A 21709-nucleotide genomic window follows, 5' to 3' on the forward strand; every position below is an offset into this window, starting at 1 on the left:
ATGACTTGTTACTGGCATTTTATTAAAGACTACTGCTGTTTCGTTGGGTGGACTTTGATTTTTAAGAAGGTTTTTTTGGAGGGAGCTGTGAAAACCAGCCTGATGTCTCTAGAACTCCCTATTTAACAAAGATAGGATTTTTAAAGATTAATTTTACCTTGTGTCTCAGGCTGTAATACTACACTGCGGTTGGGAAAAGAGGTGAAAATTTGGATTGAAACTGATCCTCGATCTTCAGAATTGTAATAGCAGAGTAAATGTGCAGATATGAGCAGTCTCCCAGGCTGAAGATCCTGAAAATGTGTTGAAATGTAGATACAGAACAGGTAGGTAACAGGAGCTGAGTCCAATTAACTCAACAGTCTCAATTCACTTGAGCTTTGGTTGATAGCGAATGGCATTTGTTGCTCACTTTGTGTTGCCTCGCAAGTAAAAATCATTAGTGCTAGGGTCGAACGTCTGGCACCACTCTTACCCCAGCGGTGCAGGGACCTTCTCCTGACCCACCTGACAGAAGGCGCAGAAGACAGAACTCCTAGGTGCTGGGTGATTAGTTAACTTTCTGGGTGATCCCTCTGCTAACGTTCGACTGAATTGTCTGGGCAGCGTAAGGCATGCCCATCTGTGGTCAGTATTGTAGATAGTTTTCGTGACTGAAGAAACCACTCGACTGATTTCTCTGGAGAAAGAATTCTCCGGAGCTGCTGAAGACTTCAGCCCTTTGAGCACATTCCAAGTGAAAATGGCTGATGCCATCCATGATCATTGATCAAGTATATTAAAAAACCATACCTATTTAGAGATAGGTGGCTAATATTGCTCTATCTTCCTGAGTCCTACAGTTTCTCACTTCCCTGCTTTGTGGGTCGGACGCTTTGCAGGCAATTTACATCAATTCCTGGCATTGTTTTTGAAGGAAGCAAGGGGGAACAGCGCAAAGTCTCACTTTCTGCCAACAACAGGAAACGTACGTACGCTCTTTGAGTCAGGCAGCTCGTTTCAGCCATGCCTTTGGTTGAACCAACAAATCACTGGACTGCAGATTCGGTCTTCAACATGGCAGCGCCGCTCGGCAAATCCCTGGGAAGGCGACGGCACAGAGCAGCGGCATGGATGGTTGCGGGGAAGCCCTATGCCGCTGCAATTCCCTTTTTGAAGGGAACATTTGCTTTAAAGACCAATGGTCTGAGGGAAGAGAGAGGGAATGGCGATAACATCTCTCTTATTCTGTCCTGTGGGTCTGAACATGCTGCTGCTGCAATCTTGCCAGGGGTGACCGCTGGAGGAGTCTCCTGTGGCGTCTGGGATGATGCCATGTGACATAGCTGTCCTGCCTGTTGAGTGGAGGAAGGTGCACTCTTGGATCCTGTACTTAATTTTTGTGTCTAAAGCAGGCTAAGGGACTCTGTGGGGTCTGGGAATTTGTTATGTAGTTTTTCAAGACTTTCGTAAGTCAATCCAAAATCCCTATTATTTTTTTTTTTCCTGATACATAGTTAAAATTGAAACTAATACGAGGCTACCTTAAGAAAAAATGTAAATTCCTTCTCTGAAATATGCATCTTTGCAGGAGCTGTTTCCAGGCCCACTTTTTGAATGCTGATTGTACATGGCATTTGTACTCTTCCTTTTTTTTTTTTCCTTATCACTGCAATAAAACTTTTTAGAAAGCTAACTGCAAAAGCCAGTGTTTTTCACACCTGCCTTCATTCCTCCCAGTGTTTTCCTGATGCAGAGGCAGGCTTAGTCTGAAGAAGCCAAGAATGAGCAAAGTGCAATTTTCTGAAGAAACTATTTTTCGTATTCTTTTTTTGTAATTTTTTTTTATGTTGTGTAAATTTACTTTCCCCTCTCCACTGCCACCAAACCTCTGTGTGTTTGTTTCTTCTAGGTATTTCCTTCCTAACTACATGCTAGCAAACTTGCCAAGGTGTGCTGTGGGGCTGCATACATCCCTCGCGGGGAAATGGGGTGTCTCGAGGTGCCGGGCTAAGACGGGAGGCAGATGAATGCCCCTGAGGCGGTTGTCTGAGGGCTAAGGGCCAGGGCTGGGGCACTGTCTGCTTTCCTCCTGCACAGTCCTGTGCCCTCGCTGCAGCTCGGACACTCCAGGAGCTGATGGGCTTCAGCAGGGCACGTCCCAGGCTGAAGATGCCGGACGTGCCAACGCTGGGGAAGGGCTCTGACTGACATCTTGTCAGGAGGCAGTGGCGACAGGAGAGCTTAGAAAGCAAGACCATGCTAGCCTACCTATGACAAAGCATTTCTTCTGCTTTTCTGGAGAAAAAGCTCCAAGGATGACCTCAGAAAACACCGAGAAAGACGGGCTGTGTAACTTGCCGTGTTGGCATGGCGTGAAACAGCGAAGGGATTTGGCTCTCCATCCCTGCACGCCTTTTGGAGAGGCTCTGCTGAGAGCTGCCGAATGGCACCATCCTCCTCTTCTCACTGCCCCGGCAACTTTACCTTGCTTAGTATCAGTGCAACCTAGGGTTTGAGAAAAAGTAAGGTATTGATATAATTAGAATACCCATAATATAAAATTATGGAAGTGGCCAGAGGCTTGGTAGCAAAAGTACCCAGCACAGTAAGATGTGGAAAGGATGGGGTTTTGAGTTGAATATTTCTCTAATTGCAAAGGAAATTAGGCAAGCAGTTTATTTAGGAGAAGCAGAAGCAAAAGGAAAGCTCTTGGCTTTCCTCCTCTGCACATACTGTTTCTCCAGAGAAGCTGTGGTGATCCTGCAAAATTTGACAAGGAGGGTGTAACAAGTCCTTCCCTATTTTCTGGAAATCCCACCCTCTTTCCACAGCTTATCTGAAGTTTCTATTTTGCACGTTGGTATTTGTGCAAAGTTTCCAGCGAGCCTTCTGTTTTCTGTTGTAAATTAGCCTGCTAACTAAAGCCATCATAGGTTTCTTTTTCTTTGGAGCATAATATTTTCACGTGGCTATTGCCCTTTGTTTTTTTGTATTGTATGGGATTTTTTTTAATTTTTCCTAAGATAGTTGGGAGGGTAAATAGAGTCATTTTGCATTGTGTTTTTACAGCTTAGAAAAGCATCCCAATTTATTAAATCAGTTGGTTACCATAAAACTGTTACTTGAGCAGCTCATTATGTGTCCATAGGAAAACTGAGAGAGGACCCGCAGTACTGTACATCAGAGGGGCCCCTCCCAATATTGTTTTCCTTTTTATCTGGGCATCATTTAAAGACATTTGCAAGGCAAAAGCTGTCTAACTGCAACAACTGATGATGGAAAGGATTGTCTATCTTTATATGTTCGGTCAAAATATTCTGTAAATTTAGGTAACATAAGATGTTTTCAATAACAAAGAAGTGGAAGGAAAACTGGCAACTGATGGTTAAAACTACATAAATTATTGAATATTTTGAATTAGACACACATCTAATGTATACACATATAGTACAGATACACGCACACTTTGATGTAAACTAAAGCCTGAATTCTTAGACCTGTGGCCTTTTTACAGCTCTGAGGAGTTAGTGCAAGGGTCTGCAGAAATGGATTCCTGAAGAGGAAGCCTAGTCTGCAGCTGGAGAATAAGCAAATCTTAGAAGATCTGGCTACCAATCCTGATTTTGTCAAAAACTCAATGCATGATCTTGCGTAAGGAATTTAGGCTTTTTTTGTGCTACAATTTCCCTTTCAGGGAAGGGTTTAATAGTTTCACAGTAGTGCTGCTGTTTACCAGGTTTTCAGAAATTGTATCTTGGATTTTGGAAACTATAGAATAAATTTAAAGATAGTAGGATGAAATAATATTCCTTTTTGGTTCAGAGTAATTTCCAGTTATTGTGATCTTATGCCTCCTCCCCCCTCACCCCCCCCCCCCGTCAACAGAGCTAACATGACTCCTGTATTTGAAACAAAAATGGATATTCTCCAGAACTGTGTGTCTCTGGAGACTGGGATATTAAGAAAAGAGAATTTTTTTTAACATTAATGACAACATGAAAGGAATTGTTAAAAAGGATTTACACTATGTGATCCTCTGCTTTGTCAGGTATTGAAGAAAAAAGGAAGTATGAATGTATAGCAAGAACACCTGCATTGGCTGTCTGGATTTGGTGGGGGCGAAGTTGCTAAAATCCAAACAAAAGATACTTTCCGTTCAAAAATTTATTTTAGATTTAAGGATAATAAAGAGAAGAAGCCAACACTTCCACAGTATAAAAGGTATGCAACTATTAAGAATGGTAGATATTTTTTTTTCTCTGAAATGCACTGGTTTTGGCTTTTCTTAACTCTGTGGTAATAACCCTTACGGTAGAGAGTAATTTCTTCACTGCTGAACTCGATGTGTTAATTTTTCCACCCAATCTTCTACCACCCTTCATTTCCCTTCTGGTCTTCCTATCACTTCTGGTACATTTGCCCCTACCTTCAGTGACCAAATTATGATTCAGCTATCAAGAACTATTTAATGAAACTCAGGCAGATGCCTGTAGTCTCCTTCTCCTGGTTCGGGCTTTGGAATTTTGTTGAAAATGCTTAATTTTAGACTTCTTAATACATGCATTTCATTGTCTTCCTAAAACCACTCTGGCTTTTCTTCTTGCGTATTTCTACTCTTTCTGCTGATCAGATCCAATCTTTGTTTAAAGGTCAGTTAAATGCAATGTAGTTGTGACCTGGGGAGAAGCAGCATGCTGTACGTGCATGAACTGCAGGATCTGTTAGTGCTGTGTCTTCTTCAGCAGCTTGATTATTTTCACTTATTCAGGTTTACTCTGGTTACTGCAGTAGAAATTCTCCTGTCAAGTACTATCATAATATCAGCGTTAGACCTTTAAAACTGGTTTGTGTCTCGGCCAGCTTACATTTACAAAGGGATAGTGAGACAGATGTTTCCAAAGCAGAAGTAATCATTCTGATTTGTACCAATATTTAATGAGTCCAAAAAACCCCCTACATACATGTGTAAGTGTGTTAAGTGCATTTCCCATGTGCATTTGCTAGACTATGCAAATAAAATACTATATATATTATTAGTCTAGAACTAAGTGACTGGATGCAATGCAAAAATAGTTCGTGAATGTTTCAGAGTAGGACTTCTGAGGTGGGGAGGTAAATCGTATGTGTGCTTTGCTAAAAAAAAAAAGTAAAATTCATATAACAATGCTTCTGTTAGTGCCCACAAATATATGTTTTCAGCAAGTGTTTACTCCCTCTTCTTTTTCTCCAACACAATGGAGAATGAGCCTATATTCTCTCCCATGGCTACACGCAGGAATCTCCCTAAGATGATAAAGATACTTTTTTGTACACTACGACTATCAGTGAAACAAAACCGGAGTGTTTGAATCCAGATTTGAACCTCCCTTAATCTTAAGAGCTCCTTGGATCTCTGTTTGAATTTATATGATGTATTAAGGCTGCAGTATATTTAGTCCTTGTCAGTGCAACAAAACCACTATAAAGTAAAAGCTGTCGTCAAATAGACATTACTACGTCCTTTGAAACAAAATAGGGAGGAATAGAAAAACAGAAACCCCTCCTTTACCTGTAGTACATCATACCTACGTGTTAAACTGCCTCCTCAATATTCATGTTATTTTCCCAGCTTTTTTGGTAAAGTTTTTTTGTGCAGTGCTGGCAGGTGCAAAGGCTCTGACAGGCTGGTGAGGCTTTGCAGTCAGAGCCCCTCCACCCCACTCTCCCGGGGCAGTGGGGAGAGATGCTGGGCTCGCCTGGGGCTCTTGGCTCTGCTCTTGTAGTAAGGAGCTTAGAAAGGGGGTTAGTCCAGGCTTGTAGCGTACCCGTATCCTGGCTCTATGAATTTTGGTGTATGTGAATAGAGCATATTAGCTCAGGCTCGGTTTTGCTGGTTGTTCATAGGATGACGTGAAGTTTATGGACTTTCAATTGAAAATCAGAGCCCACTGAAATTAGTCACTACAATTTTAACTGACAGAACAGAGATCAGGGTTTTGGCCCCAAAAGCTTCAGCAGAGACCCACCGAGTCCTCCCTGCCTGCATCATAGGTTTCCCTAGAAGATGGCTGAGAGCAACCTCAGGCAAACAGTAGGTTCAAAATTAAAATTTAATCTGGTTGAACATTGAGTAGGAAACAAGAAGTGAAAACTGTCAACTGTGCCCAGATCCATTCAGATCACTTCTAGGGACAGTTTTGATACCAAATTATCCTTGTTATGCAAATTTCCTCACCAACCGGCTGGTTCCCAGTTATGCATGGGAGAAGCGGTGGCCACATCTGCTTCCCGTTTTGCCGTTTCAGAGACGAGCCATCTGTTTGGCCTCATCCCGAACAGCCTGCTCAGTGCTGATTAACTTCCTCACCCCGCCAGCCCCAGGCTCACTGTCTGCTGCAAGGTGTAGATTCTTTTTTTTCTTTTTCTTTTTTTTTCTTCTCTAACTGCTTATAAACCAGAACCTTCACTTCTCTCCCAAGGGACAGGAAGGCGTTGGTTTGTGTGATTTGCAGCCGCCACCAGCGGCAGCAACAGCAGCAGCTGCCCTCTATCACTCACATGTTTCATATGTGTGGTCGGGACAGATAAAACCGGGAATTGCTCCGTGTCCTGGGACAGGCTTTAAAGCAGTGAGACCTTACCTCATATATTAAAAAAAAAAAAAAAAAAGTTGTAATGCTAAATGCAGCAAAAGTCTTGCTGCATTTAACAGGGATCTCTTCATTTAGGAAGAGTGGGGTTTCAGCCACGCTCGCTGCATCCTTTTCTTTGTTTAAATGTGATGAACTCCTGCCATTTGAAGCCTGGCTTTGGATTTCTCACTCCCGTCTATCCTATTTTCGGTGAAACTCCACAAATTTTTGGCCCTCCTGTTTTCTGAATACCCGTCTTCTGGCAATTATGGCAGGATTTCAGAAATGCTGCATGTCTGCAGCTGCTTTAATGAGAACTGCATGTTCAGCAGCCCTGAAAATTCGAAGTCTGTGTAGCCAAAAAAAAGATGCATCAAGAATTAAAACTGAGAAACTGGGATAATGGGCCTCCTGTTAGGATTAAGACTTCTGTTGCCTTCCACACGCCAGGTGTGAGGGATTTTTGTCTTTCATGATGCATTCGGACCAGAATTTGTTCTCATGCACCATTTTCCTTCCAGAAAAGAAGTTGACTGTGTTTCATGATGGTGGACACAAAGCAGGGAAGGATGCCCTGGAGCTCTGACCCCCAAGACAGGCAGGAACATTTTTTTCAGAAATCAAACATTTTGGTTTTCCCGTTGCAACATTTTTAGCTTTCAAATTGTCACTGCTGCTGCTGGAACTTGAAGCTTTCAGTGAAAGCTTCTCCTTTATTTTTGGCCATCTCACAAGCTGACAAAAGCAGTGTAATACCCTCAGTGTATTGGCAAAGTCAAGAACATTTCTAACCCCTTTCCCCCCCAGTAAAAAATAGGAAATTGTTACATTGTCAGATCTGCATGCACCAGGTCTGGCTCCGAGTTCTCATTTTGATATCTACTAAAACAATCTTGTGAGTTTTAGTGTATTTCTTGATTTCAAAGACTGACTAGAAAAGGTTGGTTGCTGAGCACATCTTAATACTGTTTTGGTGTTTAGATGATTATATACAGATTGGGAAGCCTGTTTGGGGGCTCGAGGCTGAAAATACTCACCCCTGGTAGTAATATGCTTGTGTCTGTATAATAATTCATATCTTGGCACCTACAACAGTCTCTGATGTAATTTAATCAAGCTGTTGGAGTAGGTAAAAATATAAATAAGATGATTTTAAGAAAGTCTTTGAAACGTAATAGATAGATACCCAGAATAGATTTTTAGGTACACAAACTTGCATTTAAATCTGTGGATGTCTCTACTTTAGTTCAAGGATTTAATAACATTGATTGAGAATATCACATTTGGTCTATTTTTGTGATCATTATTATTTAACAGATCATATTTACTTTGCAGAAGAGTCACCTGCTGAAACAGAAATTTGTAGTTCATTTAATTTACTGAGAACTAGCTATGATGGTGAACAAAAGAATTAGGACATTAAAAGGTTCCTTCTTATAGAAAAGTAGTCATAGTTTATAATGAAACCATATCACAGTAATTTAAGGAAAATACAGATTTTGGGAACCTGTAAAAGAATTGATTGCAATACCATTAGAGTTTGGGTTTTTTTTAAATCTCATTTTGTTCATAATAATACAGTTTTACAAATGGAAATATTTCTAAAACTTTATAAATGGTGCTTTTTCTAAGCAAAACAGTGATTCTTGTTTGCATTAAATATGTGATGTGAAATTTACTGTGCTGGAATCTGAAGGAAACGGGGACACCTGCAGAGAAATCACCTTTGTTATGGCAAATAGTAGAAATAATTTCTCAGTGTTTTATTTTGAATTACCATGACTCTACATGCAGAAGTAATTGTGTTCTGTAATGACTTCGGCTGGCTAGTAGGAGGGAAGGGTAAGAGGAGAGGGCTGGAAAGGAAGCAACCTTCTCAAAGTCAGCTGCTCGCCGGAGCTGTGAGTTTTGTGGCCAGGGACATTCTGGGTAGGAGGTAGCCAATTTAGGACTTGATCTTCAGCTGGAGCTGGCTTAGCAAGGCTGCTTCACGTAGCTGGTGAGTGCAGGGTGACTGACACACCGTGACCTTTTTTGGCCACAGAAGATGGGTTGCGAGGACAGCAAGGACGAACTCACCATGATGCGGGCTATAGGTGTGGCGGCAGAGGCTGAGGCCACGCACGATGCTCAGCTCTCCCTTGCTGCCGACGGAGCTGATCTCACCATACCTTGCCCACACGCACACACAGTCACCACCCCGCACACACAGGGCCTCCAGCTGTACCGAACGACTTCCTCACTCACTAGGAGAGTGACGGAAACGTTCTGGGGTTTGGGTTTGGTTTTTTTACCATGTTCTCTTGTCTTAGAAGATACATCTCACTTTACAGACATAATTTAATAACATTTTCAATTTTAATGAAATTTGCTTGTTTTTTTTAAATACAATGTTCTCAAAGAAAAATGAAGTTACAATATAAAATCACAGCAAAAAAAAGTGTGTAAATACAACTTTTCTATTAGAAAAGGCAGTGTCTAGGGAAGGGCTGGGAAGCAGTTATTTTTTACTTTTTTAAAACAGATATGAACTTAAAGCCATTCACCATATTTACTCATTTTAGGGTTCAGCTAAACCATATCAGGGTATTGCACCATAGCAAAAAAAGAGAAAAAGGGAGATTACACTAGTTTTCTGAGGGCACAGTTTGTTTCAATGTACATACACACAACATCCTATTTTCATGCCATCCTTGCATATGTTCATAAATAAAATTATTGAAACACTTGTTTCCAAACAAATTGAAGATGATTTTGTGCAAAAAAGAAAAAAACACCGAAAAAAGCCCCTTCATGAACAGGGAATGCTGTTTGCTCCTGCCTTTAGACTATGCTCTCTGATACACTGTGTCTTAATATACTTACTTATACTACTGTACGGTTTAATATACAACATCAACATATTCTGTTATAGTATAAATAAGAAAACTCCAGACCCAGGAAACAAACCCACTGTGATTGACAGTGCATCATCATATCATATGAACCATTTTAGATATATATACACGTACATATGTATGTAAAATATTAATGATACACAAAACCGCAGATAGGGCATGTGCATATCAACAAGAAAAGCGACACAGAAGCTCATACACGTGCGTGTGTGCACAGAGATGTTGCAAAGGCAGTGAACCTACCCAGCAATCAGAAATCATGTTTAAATGGTAAGTTCAAGGCAGTCTTAAACTCCACTGGAGCTATGCTTGTTTACACGGTTAATGAACGTGGCTTTATTTGTGTTGGATTTTAGTAAAAGCAAAGAAACAAAATCACCTGAGTGAGCTTCTGTACCCCTCCCCTTTATAGCTTGGGGTGTCTTAAAATGAAGGCTTAAAAAAAATTATGGCATGGAGTGTATCGTGGCCTAAATCTAAGAACAGTAGGAAAGAGGTGTAAGAGCAATAAAAGCAGAATGTTTCTGTACAGCCGACATCTGACTTCACACAGGACATTGCAACAAGGCTGGGAAATTATAGCTGAATGTATCCCTACCAGCTATGAAAAAATGAACCCATTTCAACTTTATTTAAAAAAAAAAAAAGGAAACTCATCACCGTAAGCTCCCCCCTTGAAGGTCCTCTTCAGGTCATTCCTATACAAAATATTTGGTAATACCTCGTTGCCCGGCACAGTCTGTCCTGAAGCTGAGTATCTAGCAGGCATTGATGACAAAACCATAGTTGGGGCATGAAAGTGGCCGACGATTCCTTGTGCCCACCCCCTGCACAGTATCTTGGGCTGGAAGGTAACAAGCAATAACGTCTCTTAAGGCAACCGAGTTACAATGCAGGAGTGGAGGGGATCACCTTTGGGCCTGTAGTTTACAGTACCCATTTTTTGGGGGGGTCATTGGCCATCCTGTATGTGCTAGCCTATCTTACATGTACTTGAATTTGTTTTCACTGTTGTGGGTATAGGCATCAGTCTACGGACATTCATACACAGCATTCACATCTGGTGACAAAGCTACGAAATAGGCATGCACGCACGCACTGTCAATGTAAAAACACCTCTGTGCCCACGTGTCATATGAAGTAAGTGTCTTATAGTTGGCGTGAAAAGCTAAGACATGAGATTGTAAAAACATATATTTGTAATTCATTATTTCATCAGTATCTTTTCCTCTAACTTCAGTGTTGTTGCTCCTGACTTACACCTGCAAAAGTGAAAGCAGAAGAAGGAACTCTGCGTGCCTGTAATAGCATGTATATATAGGAAATGTATATCAAATATAGCTACACATATCAGGCCAAATTGGCCTAGGTATAAGCGTTCACAGTTCCATCGAATCTCTTTTATAATAAATATATGTGCTTGCATGCACTTGTGAATGGAGAATGTGTAACTGTATGACAAGACTGCTAGTCCTGTTCGTTATATGACTGTGTTTATTGCAGAATATCCATTTATTATGCAGAGTGGAAGTATTTATACATTAAGTTAATAAGATGGGTTATTTTTATGAATGTTACCCAGGAAGTATTGCAGCACCGATAACAGATTTTTATGCAGCTGCAAAAATTTCTTTTTTGCCCAATCTTAAAGTACGAGGGTGTTTAGGGAAAGGAATGAACTATTTGGAAGAGGAAGTTAAGTAGACGCTTTAAAAAAAGTAATTTTTTATATCAGCTGTGTTTGGGGTTAAAATCTATTCATCATAGAAGTTTTTATTCTAACTGAAGTTATGGTATCTGCAGCAGAACCCACCATGGAGAAAGCTCTTGGTGGACTTTACTGCACTCTGCAAAGTGCTGCAGTCTCTGGTCTCCATTCAGCAAACCACCTTTTTTTTAACCTTAAGATTAGTTCCACTGAAGTAAAAGCAACTTAAAGCACATGGTGAAATGATTTGTTGAATAGAAGACCAGGGTTCTCAGCACCTTTGAGGGGCTTGGTCCCTCATTAAACAGCAAGTGCCAGATAAAAAGGAGAAGGCTACAAATTTCGACTGTCTGTTTTAATTCAGCTCAGCGCTTTAAAAATAATTAAGTGCAACACTTACGAGTACAAAATCTACAAGAGGACATCTTCCATGCAAGCAAAATGGGATTTTTTTTCATATGTAAGAGAGGGACATGTGGATATTTTCCAGGCAGTTTAAAAAGATGAAAAATGTGCATAAGGAAACTTTCCCCACATGTATTTCTAGCTAGTGCTTTTCTCAACTGTACATCATATTTTTCTAAGTAACTAAAACTTAAAAAAGAAAGAAAGAAAAATGAAATACACTGTAACTTGTTTATGCAGAGAGAGGGGTTGCTTAACGGAAAGTGGGGTTTTATTGGATAGGGAGGGAAAACATTTATTCAAAGAAGAGCCAACAATACCCTTTTTCTATACATTAAATGCAATTCATACCTCACAGAGTATATTACAAGGGTGTTTCTTCTATCTTTCACATATCTGCTCGCCTGCCTAGTGACACGAACAAGGCATGCCATGATGTCAATACCAGCAGCACCCTTGCAGGTGGAGACGTTCTACTTTTTACCGCCAAAGCAACTCAGAACCCTCAGAAGTCATCTGAGATGGGCCCCTCCATCTTTAGTTGAGTTTAATCTTCCCAAAGAGTCAAATAATACCAGGAAGTAAAAAACCATACATCTGGTGTAGGAGCCCTATGCTCAGGGTGTTAAGAGAGAAAGCTTGGCCACTCCTGCCTGTTGCGTCCTCGTCTGTGTGGTGTGTCCTGTGCATGGTTAAGAATTTTGGCAAGGGAGGTTTGCAAGAAGCATCAGTAAAGGGAAGGGCTTTCAGCTATGTGATTACAAAAGCTCCTACTTACATTACTAAAGGTTTTTGGTGATTTTCAGTAAAAACTTTAGTACTCATTTTAGAAAACTGAGTTGCAATGCATGCTACCAAGAGGAAAAATCTTGTCTTGTGGGAGAAGATAGCTGAACTTTTGATTCTCTTGTTACTTTTACTGTCCAGCTGACTTGTGCTTTGTGGCTGTGGTGGCTCGTGCAGCTCCAGTAACACAGCTGTTGAGGCTAGATCTGTGCCGGAGGAGTTTTAACTCATGTGGAAACGGTGCTCCCCTCGAGTTATGTGGGAAGAGAATTCGTACCTGTCCTGGCTATGGTAGCCACACATGTTGCATTCAAAAGGATCGCGGAACCCGTGGCAGCCCATATGGATCGTATACATCACGTGATCCAAGAAAAGGACTCGACAGTGTTCGCACTTGTAAACTTTCACTTGCTCCCCATTGCTGCTAATCACTTTGAAAGCATCCTGGGAATTGTCAGTACCTGCCCTCAAGACATCATATTGCCTGTTTTCTTCTTTTATAGAGATGCCATTTCTTGCATGGGGACCTATGTGGTTTGTCAGGTAAATTAAACCACTGCGTTCCTCGTTATTGCTCTCTGTATCTGTTGAGTCTTGGCAGCTGTTGCTGGGAGAGGCATCTCGTTCGGAGGAGACAGATTTCGCTTTGGAAAGCAGCAACAAGTTTTCCACTGCGCTGTCCTGAGCTGTATGGTTGGAGCGAGCCTGATTGTCCCCAAGAGGTTTGTGGAGCTGATACATGGGGCTGATGACGGGCACCACCTCAGAACCACCTGGTGGTGTCTGGACAAGGGGACGCAAGGACTCTGCCCCCAGGTAACTGATGGCGTTATTAATGGCCTGGTCTATAACATGTGTCTGCATTATCTCATTCTCCTTCTCATAGTTGGTGGTGGCATCGTATGGAAGATCGGGCAGACATTTCTCACCTGCAGTGAAAAACAGTCAGGAGTTAGAGGGTTGATTTCTACATAATTAAGGAACTGAATATCATGGATTAATAAAACAGCAACATGGAAGAAAAGGGTTGATCAAATCCACCTCTGAAATTCACCTGAGTTATTCATAGTTCTCTAACATAGCTGGTCGGAAGAATGGTTGGTTGGTGTTGATTTTTTAACCTGCAAAATAATTTGAGGTCTTTGGAAAAGCAAGTGGATGAAAACAGATTCTGGAAATAATTATATGGGGACTCGTGGGAGCTAGAGATCAAGTGCTTCATCCTCTCTTTCTCCTTTCTAACTGGACTCCCTCATCTGCCTCCTACAGTGAGCTGAGGCATGCCCTTGTGGTTAGTGAAGACAGAGTACCAGCACAGTTACAGTGAGCCTAGCCTTCACGCTTCAAAGCATGAAGCACATTATCAATATTTTTCCCTAAAATATTACAATTTTAGACTGGAAATTGTATGTTTTAGTTTTAGACCTTCAGTTTCTTACAAATAACCCACATCGGCAATGCGGTCACATGTCATTTCGGAGAAAAATCACAAAAACTTAGCTTTTCATATTGCCACCTTCCCCCCACACTTTGTTTTTTAAATAAGCCATGTTAGACACATTACCAGAAGCTACTCATGTTCCTAGAAATTTTGTGTCAAAAAGTTATCATCTACAGGAGCAGCCAAGAACCATGGAAAAAATTTAAGTGCATTTATATTTGGCATGTATTTTTCCCATGAGGTAAAAAGCCCTATATAGAGCAAGATTACTTGTTACTTGTAACTTCGACTCTGACTTAGGATGCCAAATGTAAGGGGGAACTCTAATTTTTTTTTAAATCCGACTGCACTAATGTATCTCTAGCTGGATACCCTGGTACTGAACGCTGAGTTTCACTACAATTTCTCAAGATTCCTGGATAGATAGGACTAAGCAAAACATAGAAGGTAAAAGTTAGGAGTGAGAGAAACTACTTAAATGCACAGATGCTGATTTTACAGATGCTGATTTTACAGATGCTCAAACAGTGTAAACCATCAACGTTATTATCAGGCTCCTAACAGATTTGTGCAAATGCAAAGGAGTAAAAAATTCCCACAGATTCCTAGGGACTACCAATAACAGTCTGGATGGATTTTCTAGCTCTGCAGATCTTGGGAAAGTCATTGAAAGCCACAAACATCTCTATGAGGTGCTGTCACCATTTCCTAATCAACATTACTTTTGCTGGTAGGCTTTGGGAAGTCCTAATTTGTCTGAAAGAAGTGCTAATAGGAGCATGGAAAATTTACCAGAAGATCTGCAAATTAATTTATCAACAATTTCCCACCCAGTTTCTACTCAAATTGACTATTCAAAGTCAGAGAAGAGCCCAGAAAATTTCTCACATGACACTATTGCAATGATGGGGCTAAAGTGTAGAAAGTCCTGCTGTCTACATTTCCCACAACATATGGTTTCACACTAGTTTGTCCATGCTCTGCAAGCAGAGAAAGAAATACTCTGAGCATTGCGTAAGTTCCTATAAGGGATGTAGGGTACAGACACCTTCTAGCTGTGCTGCACAAGCTTCTACTTCCTTTTGTTTCCTTTCCCTATTATTCTGACAATTTCAGCTCCCTTCTACAGGGGTGCATTTTTTTTTTCTCTCATATTTACCCATTCTAATGCTATAGTTTTCAGGCAGAGTTTGAGGCTTAAGATTCCAAATAGGCGTTGTGAAAGACTCTTGAATGATATATAGAAAAACTGTCCTAATATGAATGTATACCCTTAAGGAGGAAAAAATGAGGTCGAAATAGTTTGTATTCCATATGCACTGTATATCACTGAAAAGTTGGACTGGTCTTCATTATACACAAAATTTTGGGCATGCAGAAGGCATGATTTTAGTAGCTGTTTCTTGGGTAGTATTTGCTTTATGTAGCATAACTAGTTGGTAGGTGGACTGAAAGGATCAAGGGCTCATAAGAAGAATTTGTTTCCAAGCAGAACTGTCTGAAACAGACACAAACTTGAGGTAGGCAGGTATCATTTCTAGATCTGGGCAATGCAGATAATACTTGGACTCATTAAAAATAATAGCTCATTTCTGTGGTTATTAGAGCATAAGTAAATTAAACTGCTAATGGTTTGCACTGCTCACGGTTCTGCAGCAGATACCTAAATAGTAAAAACGCACTCAGTGCATGTGGGCACTTTTTTCTTTTCTTTTTTTTTTTTGTTTTTTGGTTTGTTTTTACCCCCTCTCTTTTCTTTACTGCCTATTGTTTTAACATGATAAACGTGTGTCAGCTTCGCCTGCAGTTCTCACTCTCTAGTTTGGATGGCCCAGTTCTGCTCTTTTGTTTAGGAGCTATTCCAGTTTGGAATAGATAGAGAATTTTACAGATAACTGGCTTAATTTGGTGAACAATCTCACTTTTGAAAGGTAATGAATTTAGCCTTGAGAACAACGAGCGAAGCAGCAGGCAGTCTCTCTCATGCGAAGGATGCCATTTGCTCCTTCTCCCTGGAATTCAGCACGGAGATTGGGATGACACGGTAATCTACAGGAGCAATAAACATGTTTTATTACCCAAAAGCTCTCCTGACCAGCTGGCCCAACCTTGTGTTAATCAGGAATTTACCTATTACATGAAGCAGCAGGTGAGGATTGGAAAGGAAAGGATTTGGGGGCATTCTCTTGTCAGAAAAATTCATCCTTTTGAAGGTTAGCAAATTTCCATAAATATCTGCTGTCAGTAGGTTGTCTTCCTACACCGCACCCTGAATAACTAACTGACAGGAAACTCTGCCCTTCTAAAACTCATAGTTAAAGCGGCTCACTTTACTGTTTCTCAGGGTGAAGAGAGAAAAGGAGAATGAAAAACTAGTCCACACCTATGGATGCATCGCATATAGGATACTTGCTAGTACCTTTTAAATTTTAACACTTCTGGTCTTCCTGAAGCTTTCATAGAATTATAATTTTGCCTAATGCAATCAGTTACTAGAGTGTCTAAACGAATCAGGTTTGCCTCACATAGTTGATATATTTTTGGTAACTACCTCTACTACAATTTTTGTCCTTTTATAAGCATAAGCATTTCTTATTCTTGACTGCCTCCTGGAATTGTTGCCTTTGGACTTGAAGACAATCTTGGACTTTCATTTCAAACATTTTGTTGCACCTCTTGGCATAGCTTAGATTCCCCTTTCCTTGTCTCAGAAATACTAACTTTCCTTTCACCCTTGTGCCCTCATTGAAGAAGGTATATTTGGAAATTCTCTCCCATAAACTGGTCTTTTTTTGCCTTGACTTTTGACTGAAGACCTTCTTAATGTGTGGTTTTTTTCAAAGACTTCAGTTTTCTCTGATTGTCTCCTACAGACTAGTATAAATGAATGTGCAGAGTATTATAAAAGAATCTAACTAGATATGAGTATACGCTGTCCTCTGATCTCCCATGGTTTTATTCATTTAAGACTAACTCTATATAGCTGACAAAATATTGTCTGTGGGTCTCACTATTACAGAACTGACCTAACCACTACTTGGTACAGGCTTACCAAACAGAACAATATAGGTGTAGCCTCCATTTTTTCATTGTTAAGACAAAAACGTGCAAATGGGCATGAAGTTTTTGCATCATTTATAGAATGTACCCAAAGATCTTTTAATTTAGGTGTTATTCTCAGACCTATGAATATTTATTTCCATGATCATTTTGGGCTGTAAAAGCATACAGACTTTATGAAGGGGTGAAGAATATTGTCTAGCCTATGCTCAACCATTCACAAATGCTTTCACAAACACCAATATGCCCAGATCTGGATGTCATCCAAGAAATTAATAAAATAACCCTGAAAGTGGGGTCAAGTGCTTTTCCAATATGAAACTTCTATTCCTATCTTTAGGTTCTTAAGGCAACTTCAAAAGCCTGTCCAGATCTTATAATGATCTGGTTCATAAGAAACCTTTTCATTAGAAAAAGACAGGAAAACTTAAAATCAATCTCCAGATGTGGAAAATTAAACACGCAGAAATGTATGCTGGAGAAGTTTGGTTGTTTTTTTTTTTTCCCCAACACATTGCTGTATCTGCTTCTATAGAGATAGATATTGCTAATTTAGTAAAACAAGTAAAATCATAAAGCAAAAGTAAAAATCCTGTGAGATGTTTTTTGGGTTTTGTTTTGTTTTATTTTTTAGGAGACAGCAAACGTTTAACTCTTACCAACAAATTTCTGAGGCATAGAGCTCTTACGTTTGGCGACGTTACTTGCTAGTCTATCCAGCACGAGGGATCTTTCTGACCCTATCTTGCACAGGTCTTCAGCCATTTCACTCTGGTTAGTTTCGTCTTTTATGACTGAAATCAAATGACATCAGAAGGGTTAGGCATGCTTGTTCCATTTTAATGGAACTGTTGTCTTCAGGTTATTGTTTCTCAGCTAATGTCTTTTAGCTCCCAACCAGCTGGAAGGAGGAGCTCACCACTGCACACACAGGACGATTCTGACTCCTGGTAACAAAGTCCCTCACGCTGATTAATCTATGTACATGTTCATGTTTCCCTCGTTTAGGATACAAAAATGAGATTGCAACTGCAAGGCATCTGCCTGTGTGTAACGTAATCACTCCACCCTTGTTCTGCAGCCACTCTGCATTTCCATGAATAAATTACATCCTAACATTATACTGGACACGAAGCAGTTCATCTTTTCACCGTCCTGCTGTCACCCCCACCCGTCCCTATGCAACTCTCCCAGTGGAACCGCCTGTATGATCATTGCTTCTTTAGCAGGAACAATGGACAAACTTCTCAACTCCAGCAGTGGAAGATGTATTTGCAAGCTACACCAATCCTTCTCTCCTTTTCCCCTAGTAAATATTGCTATAATTCCTTGATGCAATTTTAGACTTTAAATGGCAATTTAGCCTGAGTTGCTAAAGTCACGTTTATAGTGCACTGATTTCCAACACTCAAACGTGTTTCCCAACTTCCTGATGCTGCTGAGACACTGGAGGATTAGAAAGGAGCTTGGTTGTGAGGCTCTAGGAAAGGGAGATTATTTCACTTTCACTACATTTCACATCAGTACTGTCCTGCAGAAACAGAAGGGATGTATGAAAATGTACTGTCAAAACAATGACTATGAAAAATGTATGGAAAGGTATTTCTGGCTTCCAGCATCTAAAGGAAAGGTGATATGCAGTGAGATCACAGCACAACTGGTTTTTGTTTTTTCTTTTTTTTCGCAAGCAGGGTCAGAGACAGGAGAGAAAGGGGTTAGTTTTACTTTTACCTGCTACTAGGATATGGTTATTTTTCCTGAACTTGTGAGTTACTATTAAAGGGAGAAGCAAAAGATTATTTTTTAGACTTTGGTTCTGCAAGCTATTTCAATTAGGTGCACCACTCCACTACATTTTGCCTTCTGTGCATGCTGAGAATTTGTTTTATCACTGGATTTACTCCTTTTAGCTATGAGACAGGTTCACAGAACCCATTACTCTGGTAACTGGGTGTTTCTCAATAGTTGAGAACACGCCGTTCCTATGCAATGTTATTTTGGCAATATACCACTGCTATAAAAGATGATTGTGAAAGTTTCATTGTTCCTGAAAGATGCGAAACCAGGGTCTGGTGAACAACTGGAAAGAGCAGGTGAAGTGTCCTAGACAGCAACAACCCGCAATACCAAGCAGAATAGTACGCAACTGGTTCTTGAGTCCCTGCTGCAGCAGCACATACTGCACCGTGCTGACAGTGTGATGGTGACCGTGACAGTGACAGGGAGTCTCATGGAGTTATGCCCCAGTCCCATAAGACGCTAAAGGTTGTGGACAACACAAGACATGAGCAGAATTTTGTCATGAAGATGCAGGACAGTAAAGGGCACTGATGGTATCTAGTCATCATCGAACAAGCACACACTAGCAAGCATCTTGTGCAAGCTAAGGCTTCTAGATACCACTTTAGGAAGAGACTTACACAGAATTTTTTAAAGCAGCCCATTCGACAGGGAAACAAAAGATTGAATTTTTAATTAAAAGTTGAAATGATCAAGAAATATCTGTTTAGTATATAACAACATTCCATTTCTAATCAATTCAAGAGAGGGTAAGTTATGTATTCAACTTTCAAACTTTTAATATTGCAACTTTTAAAACCACTATAAAAAAAAACCCCAAACTGGGTTACTTACTAACTGAATTACATACTAATTCCCAGGCTTTGCAACTAACACCCCCTGAAATTTGCCACCAACCTGATAACTATTTTTCTGTAATTTGGTGTCTGTGAACTGAAAAAAAAAAAATTCTCTTTCCAAATGAAAATCCAAAGTGACGGAAGAAATTGTAATTGACCCTTTTTAAACTTCATAAACTATTTCTGTTGTTATTTTATATAGGCCTGGTAAGACTTCAGCACACTTCCACTCAACTCAAATGCAAAACTCCAGTTAATATCTCTAAGAGAATAACTTCATATGGACAGTGAGATTGTAGTCCTCTAAAATAAGAGTTTTGCCATTTCATTCATCAGGTTCCTAATTTCATGCTGAATCTCCTTCCCTTAAAGAAAGCAAACAAAAGTTAAAATAGAAATACAATCTCTTGTTCACTTCCTTAGTCCTCTTTACTGGATCTTTCCCTTATTTAAGTACTTTTTGAATTATATTTGTTAGATTTACAAGCTGATGGAAAGCTTTTACCAGTTTAGGTCCTTTCAGCTGACATTTCTTCTATGTATACAGCACAAAGTATTTTTAAAATGCTGTAAAAAACAATTCCACTGTAGCAGAATGTCAAATTAGATGCCCTAGCAGATTTTTGTACCAACTTTTTTGAGTCTGGGAAAAAAAAAAAAGGGCCTGAATTATGACTCTAATAGCTCCATATCACACCATGAAATATTATAAGAACAGTGGTAGTATAACTGCTCAGTTTTCTAGATATACTGTAGAATGCACTAAAAATCTGAGAAGGAGACTCACTCATTCTCAACTGTTTCATTGTATGTTTTCATCTTTGAGTTTATAAGGGAAATAAATAATGTAAACATGGCAAAATGGTATGTTTGCAGTGAAGTAGAATAGATTCTTTAGAATGCAAAATACTAGGAAAAATGCAGAAAAGTTTTATTTTTAGAAACGTAAGGAATTGATTTATTAACTGAGTACTAAAATTTTTTATTTTAAGAGTGAATTTTTTGGCAAGGTACAAGGTCTACACCCAGAAGTTATTCCTTTTTTTTTTTTTTTTTAATTTGCAAAAGCACGCCTATTATATCAAATACAGATTTATATGATGCTTTCAGTATATGCAAGGAAGAAGTAATTCTTCCAAGCTGTTGTGGTTTAACCCCAGCCAGCATCTCTTTGGTCAGTTGGGGTCAGCTGTCCCTCCCAACTTCTTGTGCACCCCCAGCACTACTCGCTGGTGGGGTGGGGGAGAAGCAGAAAAGGCCTTGACTTTGTGGAAGCACTGCTCAGCAGTAATGAAAACATCCCTGTGTTACCAACACTGTTTCAAGCACAAATCCAAAACATAGCCCCATACTAGCTACTGTGAAGAAAATTAACTCTATCCCACTCAAAACCAGAACACAAGCATTCATGAATTCCCTGAGTTTTCATCCCACTGAGGTATTAGATATGACTCTCCTGTCATTTGCTATAAACAAAGGTCCATCTCTAAAATCCTATTATTTCTCATTAAAGTTTATGATTCCTTATACCAGTTTCATCTGGACATTTTTGCTTACTAAGACTTTAGTAGTAGTTCAGCTACTCATTCACGCAGATTTTCATGTTCTGCATGCAGGCATTCAAATCCATGTGCCAGACACTGAAAATTCAAATCCCAAGACAGAATATTTGCTTCTAAATCCTATCACCTCTTTGAGCAATAAGTGTTGCTGCCTACTGTATGTTACATTGAGCTTTTCTATTTATACATTCTCCAGCCCCTCAATAAAATTAGAAGGGGCGCTGCTCTAACATGCTGTCTGCCAGAAGCATCTCAGCTGTATTCGCTGCTATCATTATGTGCATATACTTTACATTATTTGATAGCATGTAGAAACATATTCAGGTTCTGTCCAGATATAAAATACTAGATGAGGCATCATTGCAAATAGGTCAGAGAGAACCTTCCATTTTTGTCATTTGACAAACCAAATAACATACACTGACAGGATCAAAAAGGTATGCAAGAAATGTAACTTACTGTATGGGCTTAAACTCCACCACAGAAGCTGGATCTTATATTCTCCACCTAAAACTGCACATGCAAGGGGATTTTGTATGGCTATTTACTGTGATCAATCCCATATAGATCTTTAGGATCTTTGTTTAAAAAAAATCCAAACCCCAATATCTGCTTGCT

The 21709-nt window shown here is 39.9% G+C and overlaps 1 protein-coding gene across 14 annotated transcripts in view; it reads right to left on the reverse strand.

Moving 5' to 3' along the window:
• Window positions 1-12119: 12119 nt before the first annotated feature.
• Window positions 12120-21709, reverse strand: part of IKZF1 (IKAROS family zinc finger 1 (Ikaros)) — a 55065-nt gene continuing 45475 nt past the window's right edge. For 6 of the 14 annotated variants that reach the window (XM_009585105.1, XM_009585102.1, XM_009585100.1 and 3 more), the window contains 2 exons: window positions 17550-17684; window positions 12120-13318 (listed from right to left, as the gene is read on the reverse strand). In XM_009585105.1, coding sequence (XP_009583400.1) covers window positions 12612-13318; window positions 17550-17684 — 842 coding nt within the window. In that variant the 3' untranslated portion in view covers window positions 12120-12611. The remainder of the gene's footprint in view (window positions 13319-17549; window positions 17685-21709) is intronic. The other 8 variants (XM_009585106.1, XM_009585104.1, XM_009585101.1 and 5 more) reach the window with 3 other exon arrangements.

The sequence above is a fragment of the Fulmarus glacialis genome, unplaced genomic scaffold (genome assembly GCF_000690835.1).
Source record: "Fulmarus glacialis isolate BGI_N327 unplaced genomic scaffold, ASM69083v1 scaffold18809, whole genome shotgun sequence".
Lineage (NCBI taxonomy): Eukaryota > Metazoa > Chordata > Aves > Procellariiformes > Procellariidae > Fulmarus > Fulmarus glacialis.